General features: G+C 43.8%; 1 protein-coding gene across 1 annotated transcript in view; it reads right to left on the bottom strand.

The window, feature by feature from the left end:
• Nucleotides 1–23,612, bottom strand: part of LOC103903381 (Fanconi anemia group D2 protein) — a 57,810-nt gene that overhangs the window by 1,097 nt on the left and 33,101 nt on the right. The window contains exons 26-42 of the mRNA XM_009284576.2: nucleotides 22,198–22,296; nucleotides 19,342–19,451; nucleotides 17,751–17,897; nucleotides 16,509–16,625; nucleotides 15,508–15,636; nucleotides 15,190–15,308; nucleotides 13,522–13,635; nucleotides 12,835–12,962; nucleotides 11,383–11,482; nucleotides 8,878–9,000; nucleotides 7,998–8,091; nucleotides 7,348–7,419; nucleotides 5,753–5,791; nucleotides 5,035–5,109; nucleotides 3,834–3,908; nucleotides 716–862; nucleotides 111–185 (exon numbers count right to left, since the gene is read on the bottom strand). Of these exons, the coding sequence (XP_009282851.1) occupies nucleotides 111–185; nucleotides 716–862; nucleotides 3,834–3,908; nucleotides 5,035–5,109; nucleotides 5,753–5,791; nucleotides 7,348–7,419; nucleotides 7,998–8,091; nucleotides 8,878–9,000; nucleotides 11,383–11,482; nucleotides 12,835–12,962; nucleotides 13,522–13,635; nucleotides 15,190–15,308; nucleotides 15,508–15,636; nucleotides 16,509–16,625; nucleotides 17,751–17,897; nucleotides 19,342–19,451; nucleotides 22,198–22,296 (1,763 nt within the window). The remainder of the gene's footprint in view (nucleotides 1–110; nucleotides 186–715; nucleotides 863–3,833; nucleotides 3,909–5,034; nucleotides 5,110–5,752; nucleotides 5,792–7,347; nucleotides 7,420–7,997; nucleotides 8,092–8,877; nucleotides 9,001–11,382; nucleotides 11,483–12,834; nucleotides 12,963–13,521; nucleotides 13,636–15,189; nucleotides 15,309–15,507; nucleotides 15,637–16,508; nucleotides 16,626–17,750; nucleotides 17,898–19,341; nucleotides 19,452–22,197; nucleotides 22,297–23,612) is intronic.

Below are 23,612 nucleotides of genomic sequence, written 5' to 3' on the forward strand. Positions count from 1 at the left end.
GTCGTCCCCCCCCCGCTCCACCCGCCGCCTTTGCGTTACAACAAGCGTTTGAGCCAGCGGCAGACCCAAGTCGCTCAAAGCAGCAGGCAGTGTCGCCTGCGAAGAAGTACCTCAGCAGGACTTTCTGCGGAGTCCTCCTCGTCGGAGTCCCTCTCCTCAGAGGCTTGAGACAAAATTTCTTCTCCCTAAGTTGAACGCAAAAGACCTGTACTGAGTGTATGCGAAGCAGCCAAAGCGTGCCAGGATGGAGTGGAAGAAAGCAGCATTTCGTTACCGCCTTAAACAGTTTTTGAGTAAAAAGCAGATTTTGTTTTGACTGTCCTGCTTCTACAGTGAAAGATGAAGAAAACAGCCAGAACTGGCTTCTGTTAAAGCCACACACAAGGTGTTCAAGTGACCTTTACCTCTCCTGTTCTTTGCGTGTAGCTCTTGCCACCGAGCAGAGGAAGGGTCCCCCATACCCATTCATTACAAACAAAAAAACCTGACCGCTTCAGTGTGAGAGCCTCATTGCAAGGAAACCCCCAGAGATGCAGGCCCTTAATCCTGAAATAAAACGCTTCTTTCTGCTGCACTAGACATAACTAATATGGTCACACTGAATTTGGCCTTTTAGCTCTACCCGCACGCAAGGGCAGAGTTACAGTTATCTGGGCAAGATGAGCATTGTCCGTTCCCAGGTTTTAATTGCCCCAGGCAGGGCAGTTGGTCTTACCTGAAGATCCCGATTTTTAAGGATGCCCACCCAGAACGCCTCCTGGCAGTGGTTGAACGCCAGCATTGCCTTCACTCGGTATACAAATTGTTCCAGTGACTTCTTCAACAAAGGCACGTGGTTGGTCAGTCCAATGTCTTGGCGAATCTAATTATGAAACAGTATAACACGACTACGATTGATTCCTGCCCAAGTGTTCTGGCTATTTAAAAAGCCATTGGTTATACAGGTAGGAGGGATGGGACACGATCCCCACAAAGCTTGCCCAGGTTATGTCATTTTTTGGCCAAATTCTCTTATATCTTTTGTTAAAAAATAAGACTCAGATAAGCATTTTGTCTAAGGCAGTAAAATGATGCTTTGCAACAATCCAAACAGCCATATCCACTCTGGATAAAGATAGAAGGAGCCTCAGCTTTTCTCATGAACCTTAGAGAGGCTAGTAACTCCTCTATGTAAGTCAGATGAGTTTTGCTGACCCTTGGGAAATTATTTCGAGAATCTACTTTTCATTTGCTCCATCATCTCAGCAACAGGCTGGTGTCACTTGCTCTGTTCTCCAAGAACAACACACAGCTCTTCACACACAGATCTCACACTGCTGCCATCTTGCTCATGGCAGCCACAGCTTGCTTGCACACGAATGTCTGGAAGCTGCATTGCTGCTGGTGCATGCAATTGATAATGTTTGGGTAAGTCTGACTCACCTACAAGTTATTGTTGGTAAAATAGCAGTTATCTATGGAGGTCAGCAATGGACAATCACACCATTCCAGTCCAAAGCAAAAAGTAATGCTGTAAGTGACCAGACTCCAAGACTACCTACCTAGGAAGGGAGATAGCTACTTGCTGATAGCCACAAGCTGCCAGCTAATGCTGCAGGGAGTTTCATGTTACGAAATTGCTGAATTCCCAAGCACAGAGAAGAAAAAATGAGAAAGGTGTTGAATAAGCCACTGCAATAACAATCTTTTCTTGCTCAGTGTCTGATGCAATTCCTTTACACTAGCTACATGGAATGTGTGTGCACTATAAACTCCAGAGCCAACCTGTCCAGACCACAGAAGCACTGGCTTTTGGAGAACTAGGACAGGAGGGAACAGATGGAATTGCTGTAAGCAAAAACCAGCCGAGGAAGGGCAGCTATGCCAGCTATTGTGTGAGATTTAGCTCCAGGCGAGCATCTCTTCCTGCTAGGCTTGGATTTGCAGTACAGAATAGTCACTGCTAAACCAGACAACTTGCCAAGAGCCATAAACAATTATTTTGTGCATAAGTATTTTCCTCTTTCATGAGAATACTTTGTAACCTTCTTGCATTAAGATGCTGTCATTAGCTATACTCTGAAATCAGACCAGCTTCATTTCTTGGAAGAGTTCAACATGCCTGGGAAGAGGGACGCTGCTTTGCTTTGTGTTCTGCCAACGGGGAATGGGTAACTGAGTATCAACAGCAGTCTGTTCTCTAGCCTGTGTAACAGGCAGGACCTAGCAATCATCAGCACTAATCAGAATCAAATCAGGGAAAACCTCGCTAATGAGACAATCAACAATCACAGTGCTCCCTGGGTCTTGGAACCTGACCAACTCTCTGCAGGCAGTTTGGAGACTCAACAAAGTACCATGGCATTTGCAAAAATCTGTCTCCAGAAACTGTCCTTATGTCCAGCATTAGATATGTAAACAGAAGAGAGGCTTGGTGTGGAAGAGTAAATGACAAATACTTAGGAAGTTACAGGTGAAGCTGATTGCTACTGTCTGCTGTGTGATGCTCTTTAAAGACACTCATTGAGGGAGAGTAGCAAATCTTAGGTAACACTACATGGTACATCAGTGAACATCTACTAGTTTTGTATGAAAGTGAAATCGAGACTAGTTTAACAAATGTTGGTGTCAACTCCTCTTCAAACAGGTAGGGAGCATTCATTGCATACATTTATTTGCCTAGATTCAGCTGCTGCCTTCTCATTCTTGCAAATATGATTTGGCACAGAGACCTAATCAGATTGCAACAGACACAAGAATGGTGGTGAAATGCAGGTGTTCACTAATCGCAGTTATATGCTAACAGGGGCCATGGGACACAGCACTTGAAATTGCTAATCAAGTGCAAAGACAAACAAGACATCATAAGCTGCAATGATGTTATCCTGTTTACAAGGCGAATTGTCTTTAAAGCAGGCATGAGGATTTCACCTTCAAACATGAGAAGGACTTTTTAGCATCTCCAGGGTTTGTGCCAGCTTCCAATTCTCCCCTGTGCCGATAGCTGCAATGGCATGTTCTGATCTCCAGCTAGACTTTTATGCTCCTGATGCCAGCTCTGGACTAAATTGGTAGCAAATCTAGCTTGGGGAGCCGTGCTAATAGCTGGCTTTCTCCCTTCAACTACTTTGGCAAAGCTCCCTTCTCGGACGCGTGTTCTTGAACCTCTTAGGAGTCTAACAGGAACAAAGCAGCGCACATGAAGTTCTTTCTAACTGCCTTTTCCCATGTGATTCTCTCTTGTGACAAGCACTGGCTCTCCACACTGTAAGCAGGATGCTAATCCTCTCCTTCCTTCCTGCCCCAAGTCTCCTACAGAGAGACTGGCAGACTGGTTGCGTGTTACCAGCTTCCTCCCCTCCCTCTGCCCTCTTCCCTAGTATCAACGTAACAATGCCAAAAAGGTACCTCAAGAGGACTTTGAGTAAGGTTTTCCCCTTGCCTGCCTCCTGTTGCTGATTCTTCTGACTCGCAAGGCTGTTGATCTTTGCCAAAGCCTCTCTCCCATATTATCAATCTGGCATCTGTACTTTATACAAGGTCTCTAAGGTCTTAGCTTGTGTCCTCAGAAACACCCTCTTAAGATGCCAACAACCAAAGATGTCGAGAACCTCTGTCCTAAAAAAGAGTACGCTAACCTGATCTAACATCCAAGTCGGCCACTTCCAGATCAAATACTTCAACTTTTGGGCCGTTAATCAAGGTTATTTCTCCTCCTCTCAGAGTTTTTGCTTGCACAAAGCAAAGCACAGGAAGCCTGCAAGTAGAACCTGCCTATGCCCTGGAAAAGCAGTGGAAGGGAAATAAATCATTCTTAGGACAGGAGTTTGTGCTGCATTTAGAACTTTTCCTACCTTGGAATGGCCACACATGTGATGAAGTTGTCTGGTACTGAGCTGCAAGGTTTTCAGCAAACTCTGCACATCATCCTGCAATAAACAAGTAGACCAGCATATCATTCTCAAAGGATTTTTCCGTAAGGGAAACAAGATTAGTGAGACAGTACTAGTCCTAGCAATCCTTTCAAAGGGTTATGGGATAGAGAGATGATGCATGTATGCAGGAAACATCAGGCAAATGGGATGAAGCCATAGGAGACTTGCACTGTGCATATAAGTCAAGTAACTGGTAATAAAAGTGTGACCACATGTCATAAGGCCAAGGACTTTGAACTGAAACTGATTTTGAATGAGTTTGGAATGAACGTGTATCAGTGAAAGAGGGACAATTAAAATCAAGACAACCTTGTCACTTCTTGCCTTGAGTACAACCTTCTGAAATAGGGGAACCAGAGGAAAAGTATAAAACATACTGCTAGATTGTGGTATTTGAAACGCATCCAACACAAACTCTGGATATCAGTCCTCTCTATTGAACAAATTATGTGGCACTTTCTGTTGTCCAGTGGCAATGACTAGGTATCTGTTTGATAACCTCATTCCCTCAAACATGCATGAGAACAGATCTTACATTTGCAATAGAAGAGAGTTATCTATTAGAGAGACAATTTGCGAAGACTAAGCCAAAGAACGAGTCTCGCTGGCAAAGCTGGATTGCCTTGCAACAAAGCAGGGGGAATAAGTGAACTGTTCTTGCTTGTCAGGTAGTGCAGCAAGGTTGGCCTGTCCATCTGCGCTCATGCATGTTGTCCTGCTCAAACCTCCAAGAATTATTGCAAAGACACCAATGTCAACTGTCCATCTGGACCACAAGCCCTCGCCAACCTGACTGCTCATGTGAGCTTCCTACTCCATGGGTGACACCTTTGTGGTAATAACTTCTGAAGGAAATGGAGGTTGAAAGGGCTTCCTTTGCTAACAGTGAAGCCATCCAACCAGAAGTGATGGCAAGCTGGGAAACAGTGATCTGTTTGCTGAGAGAGCACTGGATGGGCAAGTAAACAGGGCAGAGCACAGCTGGAGACATTAGACATGTTTGTCATGAAGTGTCACAAGTGTCATGCCAACATGTGACCAGAGACAGGAATCTCCTTCTAGCAAGCATCAGTCATGCTTCCCAACTGGCTCCGGACAGTTTTGTCTCCAAAAGGCTTACCCTGTGCTTTTTAAAGCTGTAGTCCAGGAGAGGCATGGCAAGCTTCAGAAACGCTTCTACAAAGAGACGGCCGTACTATAAAAGAATTATAAATATATCAGATGGCAAATTTAAATTCCTTTTCAAAGAACCAGCACAAAGTCAGATAAGATAATGACACATTCTTTCAAGCTACCCCGGAGACTGTTCTCGCTTAGTAAAAGACTATATTTATGTGAAGGCTTGTACTGGGATATACAGGATCAGTAAAGGGTCCCACTTTAATCACTACAAAGAAAGGCTAGAAGGACAAGGTCTCATCATTGTACAGATCCCTGGTTTTATTCACTAGCAAATTGGGAATAAAACCAAACTAAACACAGAATGTTAGAATCACTATACATATATATGTGTCCTAGCCAGAAAAAGGAGAGTTGCAGAGGGACACATGATCTTCCTGGGCTCCAAGGGAGACCTGTCTGCTGTGATGTCTCCTCTCACTTGCAGTACCATGGGGAAAGGAGAGAAGGGAAAGGGTCTGAAGTCAGTAATGCCAATTGCAGTAAGTTTGTTGTGGTCAAGCCATATGATGAGGATTAGTGGAAGACAGTTAAAGATATAAGAAACAGTATCTGCTGCTTCCAGAGAATTCAGTAACCACTCTACTCCACTGAAGGCAATGATTCAAGAAAGCTGGTACTTAAGCTGCTCTCTTCAGTTACTTTGAATTCTTGCTTACCTTCAGGCAGATGCTGAGTACAGGCCTGCTGTCAAATACCTACTTGGGCAAGAGGAAAAAAAGAGAGACAGATCAGTCCACAAGTCTGAAGGAAACAATGTCAGCACAGCAGCCAATAAAAAATAGCCCTTCATTACATACCCCTCATTAAAGTGTGAAACCTGTTCTAAGACAACATCCATTCTCCAGTTTCAACAGGGAACACCACGTAAGCACGTGAAATGTAGTGGCTGTCAGGCAGAAGTACTTGGCAGGATGGCCATTTGGTGATCTGAGGTGCACCTTTTGCAGATGGCACAAAATTATCTCAATGAGTCTGAAGTTCTTAATAGTTTGGGACCCAAAAGACCCCAGTCCAGCTGATGGGCAAGTAACCACATAACGGACGAAGCAAAACTGAGATGTGCAAAATAATGTATTTTGGAGGAAATAATGAAGCTATTACATTAATGGTGTTAATGTACCAGGTGTCACTGCACAGGTCACACACAGCTGTGGTCCAACAGCAAACAAAGAAATGGAACAGATTGTCTCAGCTCTCTTGAAGGCTTTCTTATGGTATACGTTTGCCTATATATTTTTGCCAGTGACCAATTCTATAACTAATTAGTGAACGTTTTAACTGGCATAGCACACAGATGTGAGTGAGAGCTGTGAAGGTACCCTGGTGCTGCTATGGATTGCAAAACAGAACTAGCTGGTCCAGCTCTACCCTTTATGCTCTCAAAAGGCATCTGGAGCACGGGTAGGGCTCCAGTGAATGATGCTGCAAAGAATCCAGCTCAATTCACCAGAGCTCATAAGCTGAACTTGAAAAAGCTGGACTTGCCAATCATCACTTTGGATGTGATAAAAGCAAACAGTAATGATCAACCTAAGCAAGGAGAAAAGTGCAGCTGTACCTATCGCCTTTTGCCCAAAACATCATCATGCTCAGTGACACTGAATGTACCAACTCCAAAACTGACAGAAAGGAATATTTCATCTAGTGGGGCTGGCCTCTAGAGTTCATCACCACAGGATGACATGAATTGTCAGCAGGATTCAAAGGAAGATCTTATGTTGCCATAAGAGCAAGTGAAGCTGAGGGCTACCAGATAAGCACTGAACGCAGGTTACAGACAGGAATCCAAGCCTCCTGTTCAGAGTATTAGCCTGCCTTCAGCGCTGAATACATCAGGAGAACGTTTCCTTCTGTCAGATGTTATTCCAGATCTATCTGAAGGGTTTCTCCCATCTGCCTCTTCCACAGCTGGCAGTGGACTCGGTCAGACACAAAACACCGTACTAGGGAATTAGGGTGTTCGTTCAGTCCTTTTTCTGCACTTCCTTACATCGTCCTTTCTTTGTGCAGACTTACTATTTGTATGAGAACTACGTTAGTAAAATGTGCAGGCTGTAACAGTTTAGTAGTATTGAAGTGAAAGCTAAATGGATACCCTTGCACACAGATTATAACTGGCTTTATTTACCACCTCCAGGTTGTTCCACTAGTCAGCCATACTTCACGTTTTTCCCTTGTGCTCATGAACCTGGGTACACTGGGCTTGGCTGGGAATCTGAAGGTAAAGCCAGAAAAACCACCAGAACCTCACCTTGACCAAGTTAACAAGGATATGGAAATTCCGCACAGCAATGTTCCACCGCAGCAGCTTCTCCAGTTGCACCTAACGGGATGCAAGGGGACAATAACCCAAGATGGTGTATTTCCTCTCACCTTGCTGGATGCTCTCTCAGCATTTGCTCTACCCAAAGCGTTGTTGTTGTTGTTGTTGTTGTTGTTGTTGAAGACAGAGGAACAAAGCTTCACCACAGGCAGATTCATCACAGCAAAACCACTTAATGGCAATTTCAGCCTGATCAATGCCCACATGGCTTAAAATGCTAAGAGTTAACACACTTCCTTGCTCTCAGAGCAGCTCTTGGTTGCAAAATAATTTTGTGCTCCCACACAGGCGTGCAGACCAACTGCACAGCTTAGTATTTTGCTGATTACTGCCTGTTTTCTGGTTATAGCTTCTGCTGGATTTACTGGATTTCTGACATAGTACAAACCAGAAAAAAGGGATGCTACCTATATGTTACACTGTATATCAGTTTTGGCCGATGAATGAAGCTGTCTGACTGCATTTCCTAGACAAAGTTCAGAAGTAGATTCCTTTCCAATTTATACATCTTTATCGTACTGTACAGTTTAACTTATGTCTTCTTCCCCTCAAAGAGTCCAGTGCATTTATTTTCCTACCTCACTTGAGTCTGACGGTTTCCCAGCTGGGATGCTTTTCACTGAACTTTCTAGCTGAGCCATCATTACTCTGAAGAAAACCGGGAATGTCTGCCTGTGGAGAAAGTGAAAGCAAACCTAAAAGCCAGCTCTGAGCATCTAGATAGGCTTCTTGTCCCCAGAACAATGTGGAAAACTTGAAGGTTACCCAGCCAAGGTATCCTTCTCAATAGGAAGTCACAGGAGATTGACCCTAGGACTCATAAGCATGTCTAGCCCAGCCTTATCACCCAGCCAGATGGAGAATCCTGGGAAGTCACTACCACTTGCCCAGTATGAACCACACATTGACACCACCCACTTCTTTGTAGCTCTGGAGGATGCACAGCGAAAGGTTTGCAGCTGTCAGCATAAGATGATTTTGGTAGTTCCAAAGTCCAGGAACTTTGGCCATCCCTGCGTAAACTGTGCTTCCAAATTCCTGTGGTAGGAGCAGAAACACCCTGAGTGTGCTTTTGCACACTGCATACCAGCCCAGGATTGCCTACAGCCACCCCAGGCCTCTGAGGCTGACTTTTAGAGTGCTTTATACCACCACGGTAGCACAGAAAGAGGCAACACACCTGCCGACAGACAGCAGTTCATTCTCCAATTAAAATGGCTCACAAATAATAAACTCAACATTGTGTTAATGCACAAGGCCATTCCACCTTGACATAAAGCTAACCATGTACTAACCTGTTGCGTACTGCCAAAAGAATGTTTACAAATGCCCAGAGTAGCCCACAGCAGTACTAACATGAAACCATAACAGACCACAAAATAAGAAAATTAAATATTAAAAAGTAGAAATTGCCATTGTGCATCTCATGAAATTCAAAGTCTCTATTGATATAATTACCTGCTTAGTGTAGGATAAGTAGAAGAACATCCGTCTTTGGCAGAGTTGATCAGTTCAGGAACACCAACACTGGAGATTTCTTCTATAGCTTTCAAGATGTTATCTGTGTGCTCCAGGTAGACACTAAATCCAAAACCAGCTTACTTCATCAGTAAATATTACACAGAATAACACAGCAAGTTCTTGAGCACTGCCCTACCTGCAACACGTGGCCTAAAATTGTCAAGCTCATTCTTATGTCAAAGGCAATCATATGTAGGAAATCCAAAGCAATACTTAGAACTAATGTTCACAGTAATGTCATTAAAAGCTACCATGATCTGAAACAAACCTGGATTTAATATTTCCTCATTCTTGTATTTAGGAAGGACAGGCTGGGAAGAGGAGGAGATGGAGTTGCCCTTTACATGAGAGAACGGCTGGAATGCATGGAGCTCTGCCTGAGGATGGGTGATGAGCCAGCTGAGAGCTTATGGGTAAGGATGAAAGAGCCAACCAATATGGGTGACGTTGTAGTGGGTGTCTGCTATGGGCCACCTGGATCAGGAACAACAAGTAAACGAAGCCTTCTACAGACCCCTAGAAGTAGCCCCATGTTTGCAAGCCCTGGTCCTCATGGGGGGGACTAACCACCATGATACCTGCTGGAAGGACAACACAGCAGGGCATAAGCAATCCAGGAAGTTCCTGGAGAGCATCAGTGACAACTTCCTGATAGAAGTGACAGAGGAGCTGATGAGGAGAGGTGCTCTGCTGGACCTCACACTTAAAAACAAGGAAGGGCTCTTTGGGGATGGGAAGGTCGAAGGCAGCCTTGGCTGCAGTGACCATGAGATGGTGGAGTTCAGGATCCTGAGAGGAGAGAGCAGGACAAACAGCAAGATCATAACCCTGGACTTAAGGAGGGCAGACTTTGGCCTCTTCATGGATCTTCTTGCCATGGGGTAGGGGCCTAGAGGGAAGAAGGGTCCAAGAAAGCTGGTTGATACTCAAGGATCACCTCCTCCAAGCTCAAGAACAGTCCATCCCAAAGAACAGAAAGTCAAACAAAAATGTCAGAAGGCCTGCATGGATGAATAAGTAGCTCCTGGCAAAACTCAAACACAAAAAGGGAGTATACAGAAGGTGGCAGCAGAGACAGGTAACCTGGGAGGAATATAGAGACACTGTCCAGGCATGCAGAGATGTGGTTAGAAAAGCCAAAGCCCTCCTGGAGTTGAATCTGTTGAATGTGGTGAGGGGTGTCAAGGGCAATAAGAAGGGCTTCTTTAAGTACCTAAGTAGCAAACGGAAGACTAGGGAAAATGTGGGTCCACTGCTGAATGGGGCAGGGGCCTGGTGACACGGGACACGGAAAAGGCTGAGGTACACGTTAAGGGGCTGAATGCATATTTACATCAGTCTTTACTAGCAAAACTGGCCTCCAGAAATCCCATGCCTCAGAGTGGGGGTAAGTCTGGAGCAAGGAAGACTTTGTGGAAGAGGATCAGATTAGGACATAGCTAAGCAGACTGGACATACATAAGTCCACAGACTATAAGTGCTGAGGGAGGTGGCTGACGTCATTGTGAGGCTACTCTCAATTATCTTTGAATGATCATGGTGACTGGGAGAGATGCCTGAGGGCTGGAGGAAAGCAAATGTGACTCCTATCTTCAAGAAGGGCAAGAGGAAGGAGCCAGGGAACTACAGGCCAGTCAGCCACACCTTGCTCCCTGGGAGGGTGGAAGAACAGCTATCCTGGAAAACATTTCCAGGCACATGAAGGACGAGAAGGTGATTGGGAGTATTCAGCGTGGATTCACCAAGGGGAAGTCATGTCTGACCAGCCCGGTAACCTTCAATGAAATGACTAGCTTGTAGATGAGGGGAGAGTAGTGGATATTGTCTACCTTGACTTGTAAGGCTTTCAACACTGTCTCCTGTAAGATCCTCATAGAGTAGCTGTTGAAGTATGGTCTGGATGAGTGACAGTGAGGTGGATCGAAAACTGGCTGTACAGCCAAGCTCAGAGGGTTGTGCCCAGCATGGTCCCAGGCAGCCCGCTCTAGGTCACCCTGCTGGAGCAGGGGGGTTGGAACAAGGTGACCTCCAGAGGTCCCTTCCAACCTCAACCATCCTGTGATTCTGTGATTGTATTTTACCTAATACTCAGTCCTGCTCTCCTTGACTTTAGCGAGAGCTGATTTGCTTTCAGTTTAGTGAAAACAAAACCAGACACACTGGTCCAGATCCACACTTATATGTGTATGCATGCACGCATACATGTATAGATGTGTTGATGTATACTGACAAGCAAACATGAGGTCCAAACACGCTTCTACAGCCAATGGCTAACAGAATTCGTCCTATCACTCACTGTCTTTCAATGCTGTAGAAACAGTGCTTTAGGCCCAACTGTGTAAGTATGAGTGTTATGATTGAGAGGGGTCATTCCTCTGCAGGAACAGTAATTATTAGAAAGAGCGTGTCTTGGCATGCTTGAGACAATGGCTTGAGCCTTACCAGAGCAGAGTATGCAGCGCACTGTTGAACTGGCTGCCCTTCTCTCGGTCTCCACTGGGCTTCACCCATGACTGGCAGAGGAACTGCTTTGCTAGTGAAGCTGTAAAAGATAAGGGATAACTTACTGAAGGAAGAATCCAAGACAATTTCCTTCTTCCATATAAAGGCACTGTGTCCAAATGGCTTTTTGAAAGATCACAATATCACTACCCCTCAATATGACTGAACTTTGGTAAGTCAGAATGCATTTCCCCTAAAAAGCAGTAAAGCCACAAGGACATATATCATGATAACAAAATATATGCACATCCAGTGTGTTCCTGGTCTGGAATACCTGTTCACATCAGAATCATGATCCATCTCTGGCCATTTCTCCCTGACAAACTTATGTTAAGCCTTATTTGTTTGGTAGCTCCTACAGCGTGCCAAATGTTTGTTTTTAATTAGGCAATGTGCAACCCTTAGGGCATCCATTTCTAGAAATGGAACTCCAATAACAAGTGACTTGACTTGTTGACCACAGTGCTATAATAATAAATGTGAACAGGCAAGTTTAAAGTTTACAGACTTCTTAAATCAAAATTGCTAACAAACCTGCTTGTCTCTTGCAGAAGTGTTTAAAACCAGGAAATTATTAGTTAAAATTCGTTATTCCCCACCACAGTCAGTGGGCTGTTCAAAATAGTAAAATCATCTCAAAGTAGGGAACTTACAATTCTGAGTGGCTATGGGGATCTGAGGAGGACAAATTCTAGAGGGGTCTTAGAATGACAAGGTATGGCTGAGAGAGGTGACTGTCTGGAGTCTTTATTTCAGTGCGAGACAAAGCGGAGACCAACTAGTTTTCTCGTATATTCCCTGCAAGCATGTCTATGCCTTACCTGCTTGAATGCTGTTCGTCTTACAGAATGGGTCCTAATCCATGAAAAGAGCTCTCTTAATTGAAAACATTTGTTGCATGGGGTTAAGAACATATAGGTTTTCCTCTCTCTGCCCTGAAGTAACAGCTGTATTTGCAGTTCATTTCCATAATTTTTGGAAATGAGCTGTCACAGACATCTGTACTTACACTAGGAAGCTACATTGGATTAAGTCTATGATCACCTCCATAATCAGTGATTAAACTGGTACCAAAATTGAAGAGCAGGCTTGTTCTTAGAACTCTTAAAAGCTGTGAGGCTCTGTTTTTTAAAAAACACCAGCTAAAAGAGCTGGAGTCTGTCTGCCTTCCTGCATGTGACTGAGGCACAGCAAAACAAATACCAAAGAGGTTCCAATATATTTACTGCTGTTCCTTTTATTAACGGCTAGGACTGTTCACCCAGTGAGATTACTAGGATACCAAAGGGAAGTCTCTCCCTCAAAAGATGCACTCCAGAGCTAGAACCCAAGATTTACAGGCAAAGGACAGCACAAAAACTAATCTGAGATTAGAAGTTCTTCACACATTACCCATTTTCTCTTTCTTCCAGCCAGCCATTGGTTTCTCAGCGATGGCAATCAGGAGCTGAGTGAGGATGAATGCACAGTGGAAGCTGGGAACACTCTGCTGGAAATTCAGTAGGTAGTGAAAACTCTCACTGGGGATGACAGAAAAGGGAAAAGGTAAAAACAGTGTAGATAGGGTAATCTCCCAAAAACACATAAATAAAAAGGAAGTATTAGACCATCTCAGATCCAAGGTCTCCCTAGCCCAGTATTTTGTCTCTGGCAGTGCCCTTCTGAAGAAGGGGTAGTCAACCACTAGTAGATAAAAATTCAGTTGCTGAGAAACTCTTCTCAAGCCCCAGTCACTCTAAGTCTAGCAACATCTTTATATACTGCTTTTGCCTGGTGTTCCTGTAGGCGTTTTAACTACCCAGAACATACTCATTCCTTCTGTGAATCCTACTAATGTCCTCATCTCAAATAGCATACAAATGAATTAGGCCCATAGATTAATGCATATTTTATAATCCAGTAGCTCCTTTTCATTAGGTTTGACTGGCACTGCCATTCAATGAAATACAAAGCTCTGTTTGAAGCTAGTGTGGTCTCTGTGAGAGGTCCCAAACACGCGTTTACCCATAATGCCCACACAAAACAGGGAAAACTGCTTTAAATTCATCCCTTTCAGAGCTTGGGAAATACTGATTCTACCTTATCAGCTCCTCAAGAAGAAGAAACTCTGTCTCTCCTGGCTTTAGCCTGTCTGCAAGCACCTGGAGAGCTGACCTTAGCAAGTCAGTATTTTCATGCTGAGAAAAACCATTCCTAAGGGGGGGAAAAAAAAAAAATCCAGTTCATCATCAGACTAGAAGGAAGAGAGTTATCAGGTGCAAAAGCATATCTGGGCATATTTTTGCAACAAGAAAAATAAAGCAGCTGGATACGCAAGAAGAGCCCTGCAATATGAAAGTTATAAGGGGACACACAAAACACTGAAAACTGAATGGGAATGGAAAACCTTGTGTACACACAATATTAACTTTTCAGTTAGATTGCAGGCCTGGCTTGGTGGGGACAGGCCATTTCACGTAAATGGAGGTCCATGTATACCAAAACAATGCTATGCAGACCTGAAATAAAGAGGATGTGTAATGACAGCTGCTGTGCAAGTGCAGTGATAGTGGCTGGTCACCTCTTGAACAACAGGTAGGAGCCTAACAGGGAGAAAAACTGTAGAGATCTTCATTAATTCTTTGAACTACCTGTGTCTGTGAAATCATTCAGCAAGGATATGCATTCTGGAAATGCTCAAATGCATCCACATTCTAGATCTATAGACTGAACACATGGACTTGATAATGGTAATGCTCAAGCGCACCTTTAACACGCAAGTTAATTAACAATCGGTAATATAAGAGGGCTTGACTAAATATATGTAAAAGGAGTTGTAATTTGGTTGTTGGACTTAAGTAGCTGGATGGCTCACCCCAATATATGGCTGCCTGACCTACAGCAAAACAGAATTATGTTAGTCTATCCAAACTGAACAGCAAAACTGATCTTGAGCTGCCTGTGGTTACAAAGTGGACCAGGTTCTTTGGTTTACAAGATAGGTAGACCCAGGAACAACCAACATTCATACTGGCTAATGAGAAAATGCCAAATCCAGGAATGGATCAGGGTCTCTGAGGCTCCAGTAGTGGCCAACAGGAGAGGCAGACCTCAGACCTCATACACTTTTTACACAGTTACTACTGGTTTTGAAGTACAACAAAGGTAAAACGCTTTCCACACACAGATCTAAATTAGGGTTCAGAAAAAACTTCTATGATGCTATCCTGGATTATATTAGCAGACGCAGAGGTCAAATCCAGGCTGCGCAAGCATTATTGAGTTTGACATTTATGAATCCAGTTTGAGTGCATCAGCAGCACAGGCTTTTCATCAATGAAGTACACGTTCACCCTTTCCCATTGGCAAAAGAAATTCTTTCATTGCTCAGGATTCAGGCAGTGACCATTTAGCAAAGGATGAGGGGACTTACTGGGTAAGAAATTCCAAGATCCCTAGGCAGAATGGGAGTTGCACAACCAGGTGTACTAGTATGCCACTTATGCTAGCCTTGATCCAAAAGCTCATTGAATTCTATCCAGTTCAGTGCTTCATCACCTACAGTTTTAGTTCAGCTCAGGATCAGGCAATGAAGCTTGACGTAACTATAAAGTGCTTAAAAGTCTCCAACCACTGCAGTGTGGTGTTCTGCATGGCTGACAGGCCATTTACTGGGTACAAACACTTTAAAGAAAAGGAACAAGAAGAGGAAGCAATAAGTGGACTTTGCTCATTTAGGCGACTATATACTTTTTTGTTTAAACTCACCAAGCAAATAGGGAGCGAAAAGTTAGTAACAGCTGTTGGTAACAAGAGGACATCAGCTGGTGCTCCTGGATGTTCACTCCTGGTTCATCTTCCACATCCCGATTCCGTGTAACAACTGCCTTTAATACAGAACAAATAATTCATTAAACAGTGTTCCAAGGAAAGATAGTGGCACAAGAATCCATTTCCGTAAATTCCATGTTTAAAAAAAACTGAAGAAAAGAAAGCAACTTTCTTTTTCCCACAAACAAAACTAAAAATACCTTTAGAGGTGACAAAACTTGACAGTTTTTTGAGTCAAAATTGCTGCCCACTGACCTGGAAGTAGTTGTGCATGTTCTCCATGTGATTACACAGTGGCTTTAGTAGCTTGACTACAGACATAGCAACTTCCTTGGGGGATCTCTGACACAGGTGGGAAAAGCCAATATCCTTGTAGCCTCTTTCCTGCAGCAAACCCAAAAGATTAAAGTCACTTCATCAGCCTTACTTGAGAATAACTTGACATCAAGCGCTACCTCTTAGACTGCTTCTGAGCAGTGCAATTCCCTATGTCATACACTCTGTCAGGAAGGGTCACAGAGTTAAGAACTCAGACAAGTGGATAACATCCGATGAAAAGAATAAAACTGATGTGACACGTAGCTCTTTTATAGAATCATAGAATCATTTAGGTTGGAAAAGACCTTTAAGAATATAGAGTCCAACATTTACTCAAAGAGAAAGCAGTCTCTGTACGTGGTAGTTAAGATAGGTAGAAAGACAAGGAGAAAGAACACTGAATATGATGGAGTCCATCAGGTTGTAGTGAATTTCTCATAGTTTAATGCAGCAGGCCACACATTTACTCTCCTCCTGAAGGCATCAGCCAGGAATGCAAGGAGTCACTGCACTCAGGGTGCTCTTCTAAAGACTGCAGAAAAAGCAGAAACACGGATCCAGCAGCTTCTGTTGGATGCAGCAGCTTCTATCTGGCCTGCCTAACCCGAGCTGCTTCTTGAACAGCAGAGTCAGTCTCCTCAAGGAGGGCTAGGAAAAGGCTCACTTGAGTTTAGAGGCTACAAGGCTTTCCCTCAGTTATATACCCTTTCCTGAGACATGCTGCAAACCAGATGCTGCAAACCCTTCAGCAAGGGAAGTGGTACACAAGTCTCTTGAAAAAGCAAGTGCTGCTCTGACACACAGTTGGGCGTCAGACTTCCATTTAACTGTTAGGTGAAAATAACTCTGAAAAACCTTTCTCTCGGGAAAGACCTGGAGGCCACTGGTGTGCTCTGCCTCAGCCCAGGTCTAGACCCATTGGCTGCTGCTGTACTTGCCTTTGGAAAGGGCACTCTCCTTGTGGAGCCCGGGGTCAGCACATGTTCCAGCTTCCAGCACAGGTCATCCAGAAGGAAGCAAAGTTCAGCAGGCCCCAGCTGCACAACTTCACGAGCCTGTAATTACAAGAACAGTCAATCCCAGGACCCAGACATAATTGTAGTGCCTTGAAGCTCAAGTTCACGCCCTCCATTTCTAGTTATGACTCCTGGCTTAGTTAACCTCAGCCAGGGACCTATTTGGTAGATGCTAGGGTTTTATGTCTTTTATACTCATTGCAGGTATGGGGCATTGGTTCTGGTTACTTAAAGTGTGAAGCAAACCTGGTGCTCTGAACATAGCTGAGGCAATGTCAGTAACACTTAACTACTGAGAGAGAACTGATTTGTATACATTGAAATTAAGCTCCTAAGGATAAAAAGCCCAAAGAGAGGTTTAAGCCCAAAGAATCACAAAACTCACCAATTGAGTAATAGTCAAGAAGTAATTTGAAATAACGCTAATTGCCCAAGAGTCTTGTCAAACAGTCTTCAAGTTGGCCTGTGAGCTGCATGCATAGACACAGCTGTCCTTGGAGCAGGCCAGGCTGTACTCCAGCCTGCCACAGCCTTTTCACGTTTTACAAATCTTACTGTAGCCTAACAAAATTAGACTCCAGATGGACTCAGCCTGCCTACAAAGAGGGTAACAAAATTAAGCTTTCCACATCCACAGTAATGCAGTTTTATGTAAGCTCCCAGGACCCTGCCCACTGAGGGCACATCCACAACACCAGTCCCACATTCGTGCCGAGTTTCAGATCTGCTGATACCTTGAGACACTTGCCTTTTTGCAACATGGGCTTTACGTAAATGTCATAGGTTCTTGTTAATAGGCAAGCCGCCTCTTAGTGTATTTAACATCCTACAGCTTAGCAGTGTTCAATATTAAAGCCCCTTTCTTTCCACTAGGTTGGTACATGTTATACTGTATCTTTTTTGCTTTTATGCAACTACTTTGTTTATAATGTTGCTATACTACATGTCTGCTGTTCTCAGGAAAGTCCTCTTTATCTCAGTGCCTTGAAGTACTTTGGTTTCTTTGGGGGCAAATTCTCTCCTGGTACCTAGCTCAGAGCCCTGGACCAACACCTCTTAACGTCAATCTTCTGTCTATTTTAATGGAACAGAAAGGGCCAACGCCTCTGAGAAGAGGCAGTTACACAAAGCCTTATCACTATGGTTTTACGCTGTTCCATTCACCTCTGTATGCATCTCTGTGTCCAAGACAGACTTTGTCAGCAGCCCACAGTGGAGTACAGTGAACACTTCGAGGTCTAACTCTCGGAAGTACGGGCGATAGCTCTGCAGCTGTGCCAGAGGATTTCCTGCCTCTCTCTCAGCAGCAGTCTGAAAAGTAAATAGCAGAATTAAGGTTGCAACCCACAAGACTATAAGACTTTCTAGCTCAAATAAAGCTATTTTTTCACACAGATTTCTATATTTTGTGCCAGGTTGAAAAAAAGTCTAAGAAGAATTCACGATAGCTAGTAGAGAGACAAGCACATAGAACCAGAATCATTTTCATTTTAGACTGTGCAAGTCACTAAAAATTTTCTAGAAAAAAAAAATACTTAGGAAACTGGAATAGTCTTTGCTATCTCCTTTCTGTGAATCAGCGGCCATTGTGAAACCCATTCTGGACTTGTACCACAAGCACCCATAAGCACCACGAGACATGAAGGCAAATGTTTTTAACTTTGATAAATACCAGGATGGTAAACTATGAGATGCTCTGTTGCCTCTGGTTGACAATCTGTAAGTTCTTAGAGATTCACTCCACATAAACCTGTCGCAGGAGCCGACGTATGTTACATGTGGCTCACAACAGGATTTCTGTATTCTGTTGCCCTGGGCAGGGCATGGCATCTAAGGACTAGTCTGGGACCAGTACTCTAGTTAAGTAAGAGTGACTAGATAAGTAAGAAAGATTAGTTACATTCCTTCGCAAAACTATTTGAGACTTTGCTTATTCCCTGTAACTTAAGTGACTCAGTTATCATATCTGTACAATAGCAGGGAAGTAGAAGCATATTTGCCTGGCTGACATTGATAAAATAGACTCTGAATAACATTTATTAGTAACAGTGGTAGAAGTGGGGCCTTGTGGGATGCTTATGAGGTCCCAGCCCCCAGGATGCTGAGCCCAAAGCTGGGCACACTTCCCTGGCTTCTCTCTTTCAGCCAGCACAGATCTTGCATTCCAGACATGATGACAATACTGTAAGAGCTCATTTAAAAGAACAAGAAATAAAATCCAATAACTCATTAGTTGATAGGTTTGGGAAATAGTTCTTAGCGTGTGATGAAAACGGATAATTTTAAAGATGCCTTATCATGAATACATTGATTAAATATCTCAAGGAAAATTTGCAAAATGAGCACCCGTGACTGAAGCAGACTAGGATCAGCAGGATTGTATTTTCCAGATTAATCTCACAATTTCTGACCTGAGTCTAGGAATGGCAGGTTATTGCAGTAATTTGAGAAATGGAACACTGGCTTAAAATAGAAACCTTCCATAGTTTTAACCAGAGAGTAACTAATAGTATTATTGATAATCCTGCACATTTGCACTGCCCTGAACCACACTGCCTGCTGGAGAGTGGCTGGCTTTTGCAGCAGACAATTTTCAAAATTCAGATGGAACGCAGGTGTCAGAAAGCAGAATTGAACCACTTAACTGTGATTAACTTTTGAAATGAACAACCCCTCTCTCAAAGCTTTTGTTTATGCTTCTATGTCATCTTCCCTAGTCTGTCTGTCTTGCAAGTCCGCAGGGGTATACACCTACCTTCTCCAGCTCAGAGAGCTCAATATCAGGCTGGTTTCCCTCAGAACTGTCATCTACTTGAGAACGATCTGCAGAGCCAGCTTTGCTGCCATCAGTCTTTTTTTTCCTTCCTTAAAGAGAAAAGCAACTTCAGAAACAAAGGCTACACTGTGCTCAAAACTAGACAGCACTTGCAGCCAGGGAAATGGCACAGGCTGTACTTTAATCAGCCCTAAGCAAGCATGGAGCACGCACAGGTTGCGTGTCATCTGTAGCCAGGATCACAGTCGAAAAGAGAGTCAAATGCATTTGGGGATCCCCCACAACCAGCTTCTCTTTTATAAAATCACAGTAAGAAATTAAAGCAAGTCTCACTGTTCTTGCTGTAGTTTAAACATGATGAAGTGATTGCAAAAATGAGTGGGACATAATCTTAAAAAAATGCTTGAACCAAAATTTAATGTTTCTTCCTCAGACACACTATTGAGAAAGGAAGAAGACCTGGAAAAGGAAGGTAAGACACAACTACAGAATGGACTTGCAGGGATGCCAAGCCAACAGAGAGTAACTCAATGAATTCAACGGTCTTGCAACGGTCTTCACTGCTGACAATGGTAGGGAGATTCTTATACCTGACGCACTATGTAGTGGAGAGATCAAAGAAACTATGTTGATTTCAAGTAATTGCACAGGATGTATTAGACCAAACAGACACCCAATAAGTCACCAGGGCCAGGTGACATTCACACAAGGTCCCCAAAGGAATTCAAATACAACATTTCAGAATTGCTGGCCACAGTGCCAGAGGACCGATAGCTTGTGAACATAGTTCCTCTTAATAAAAAGGGATCTAACGAGAACGCAGAGAATTAAGGACCAGTGACTCTATCCTCCATCACTGGGAAAATGGCAGAGCTGTCTACAATAAAAAATAAGATCACTGAGCACATGGACATACAGTCTGTTGGGAAAAGTCAGCAGGGCTCCTATAAAGGAAAACCTTGCCTCACTAGCCTGCCAGGGTGTTGGTATCATGTGGATAAAAGGGATCCATCAGCCAGAAGAGATTTAGATTTCCAAAAAGACTTTGACAAGGTTTTACACCAGAAACTATTGAGGAACTGAACTGGACTTTCTTGGACTGAAAGCTTGTTAGAGGAGAAGCAGCAAAGGGTAGTACTTAATGTGCACTTTTCAGATGGACTCAGCCATTGAGTCCTTCAGAAATCGGTTTTATTCAACTTGATAAGCAACCTGGAGAAGGGAACGCTCAGGGAAATCCCCCAACAAGTGCAAAGTTTGGCATACACTTTCATCTGCCATTTTATAACTGCTATGCTGATGAGCATCAGAGACTCCTGCTTTTGCATCTCTGTGATCCTTTCTGGGGGCCAGGCCATAGATGAAGTGAAACAATATAAATGAAGCTGCATCTGTTATTGCATTATCTTTGGAAGAGCAGAGTCAGACAGGAGAAGGTCTTCCATGTCATAATAAATAAACCCTCTGAATCAGATTGGAAAGTGAATTTGTTATGTTATGTCTCTCCTAAGAAGCTCCTTGTTCCCTCTCCTCTGAGGAACAGACTTAGGCTAGATTTTATGACAGTGCTTGTGCTGATCTAATGGCTCAGGGGTAGTCCTGCTCCTCCTACTACCTCTTTCTCCTGTTCGCAGCCACACACACCTGACACTTGCCTTGCACTGACTCAGGAAGCCTGATCACTGCTAAAGCAGTCAACTTGTTAAAATAGCAAAAAACTAACCTAGCAAAAAGTAAATAGCCAAAATAGCTACCATGTAATAACACGGGGCAGGAAATCAGGCAGCTGAGAGTGCAGGTATGAGGGGGAGAGTGAAGCCTTCCCCTATTTGTTGGCAGTAAACTGTTTAATTTAGCTCAGCTACAGTGAGATGCTGCACACCTAAAGGAGGAGCAAGGAGCAAGTCAAAACTGTATGTTCTCAAGGCTGCGACCCATGGTCACAGCACTCACTGATTTTTTTTGTAGGCAAGACAAGCTAAGCTCAGGAATCTCTTGGTCTGGTCTGGGCTTACTAGTCTGAGCACTTACTTCTGCTCCTTCAAAATAAAGTATCTAAAGTGATGGATCCTCCTCTTGTCTGCAGAACATAGTCATAACTTTCCTTCTGCCTTAATCACTCTTATGTGACAGGTCGTCTCTGCAGGATGGGTTTGGCACAGGAGAAAAGGGCTCTCTAATCTGTGGCCTCCTGCAGCTGTTTTCATTGAATGGAATGTGATTTTTTTTCCAGTTTGGCTCAAAGGCAGACATGTTCCCAGGAAATATTAATCTAAGCTAGAAATAGAACTACAGACAGAAAGAACAAAGCAAATTTACTTCAGCTTGAAAAACCAAAAGGCAAGTTCTGTTTCTTCTCTGTGGGAGCTAGCAATGGGAAAGGATGAAGGAAGCGTTTCCTTGTGCAGTAGAGCCATGACAAGGTTCCTAAGAGATCACTTAGGTACAAGCTAAAGGTCAGGGATTTGCAAGGCAGCTCAAGCCACAGGTTCAGTACCAGACAATTGCACGAACCCACCAAAGGCAGAACAACTTACTGCTGCAGAAAATACTTTGGCAGGTGAAAACAGTCAATGAAAGCCCTGGATTTTCACTGTTAGATGTTAAGCATCAGCTTTCCCAAGGAGATAGACTATCCAACACCTGTTTGGAGTAGGGTATTTTTACATCTCCACTTCAGCTGCAACAGGAGTTGATCAGATAAGATTTCAAGCTAGATAGACCTTGCCAGGAATTCTGTGCTTTATGCACACACAAGTGCAATGGCTGCAGTGCAATATGCCAGTCGAATCCCACATCACATCTGTTTACTTAAATGTTTTAAACTTTCTTTACCATTCCTTTTTCTCACTGGACCAACAGCATTAATGGACGGTACGGCCTCCAGGGCTTCAGAATCAAAAGTAGCTGGTGGTGGGACATAGCCAGGGGTTGCTGAAAGAGCCAAAATGTAGAAATTGGGTTAGTTCAACTCCTGAATAACAAAATACAGGCAAGATACATATCAAGAAGTACCACCATACATTTCGGCATTCTGGTGAAAGTCCCTCTGCTCTTATGCTTAGGTGCATTTAGCTCCAATTAGCCTTATCATATGTCCGCACTGCACAGGAATTACAGCTCTTTGCATTCCTCCAGCAAGGGAGGATAACAAGTGCTCAGCTGTCCTTGGACATCTGTCCATGTTGGTGAAGCTTAAAGGGCTGTTCTAGCACGTCTGAGCCCTTTCTGCACTGGCCTTGCAGTGCTCTCGGAGCAGCAGAAAGGTGTTGAGGCTGCACTTTATTTCGGATGAAGTTGGTCTGTTGGTTTACAAACACAGCTCTTAATGGATAGCTTGTGTAAGGTGACAGTGTATTCTTCATTACATTTATCTCAAAGACCTTTTCAATGTAAAAGGAGATAATAAGTAAAGGGGAAAGCCATAAACAAGAACAGACAGGCAGAAACCTGGCAGACAAGGGATAATGGAGACAATGCCAAAGACCAAAAGTCTCCAGTTTGTAATTGATGGGCCATTAAGAAACTCCAGGCACGGCTCTGGGAATGGACACCTGGACTTTGTAACTGATAAGATGGGAGGAAAAAGAGGAACTTCAGGATTCGGGATATTCTAATGGGAGGGAAGGGTAGAACTATGCAAATTAATGAAGGAATGTGCAGGGGAGCAGGGCGGGGAGGAACAAAAAGGGGAATGGGCAGAAACAGTGTAAAAGGAAATGGCCACGAGTAAAGCATTGCTGGTCAGTAGAACTGTCCAATCAGTATGCTTGTCTGACTGAACCCTGTGCCTGATGACCGCAGCCTGTGCTATCTTCTTATTAAGTACCTTCTTAACTATATTTCAGCGTAATCTCACCATCTTCTCTTTGTGTGTGTGTGTGCGCGCCTGCATGCACATGCGTGCCGCAAGGACGAAATGCCAACTACTGGTGAGACCTCTGTGAGTAAATACTGGGCCAGCAACTAGAATTGGACCACCCTGGGCCTGCAGTGTCAGCAACTGGAGTGAGCGAGGGTCTCAGTGTCAGTAGTTAAAGGTGCCATAGTTCTTGGGAGCATCTCTACAGGTCCCATAGACTTCGTGTGCGGAGCCTGTGCCTGTGAGATGAGCGTGTGAGTGTGCGTGTCTGTTTGCTAGCAAGCAGCAAGCTGGAATAGCCAGTGAGTAGGGGACCCGTGGAGCAGATTAGAGGGCCTGGGATCTGGGCAGGCTATTGGGCAGATGGAGGGGCTGTGCCAATACCTGT

The sequence above is a fragment of the Aptenodytes forsteri genome, unplaced genomic scaffold (assembly GCF_000699145.1).
Source record: "Aptenodytes forsteri isolate BGI_AS27 unplaced genomic scaffold, ASM69914v1 Scaffold53, whole genome shotgun sequence".
In the NCBI taxonomy this organism is placed as follows: Eukaryota; Metazoa; Chordata; class Aves; order Sphenisciformes; family Spheniscidae; genus Aptenodytes; species Aptenodytes forsteri.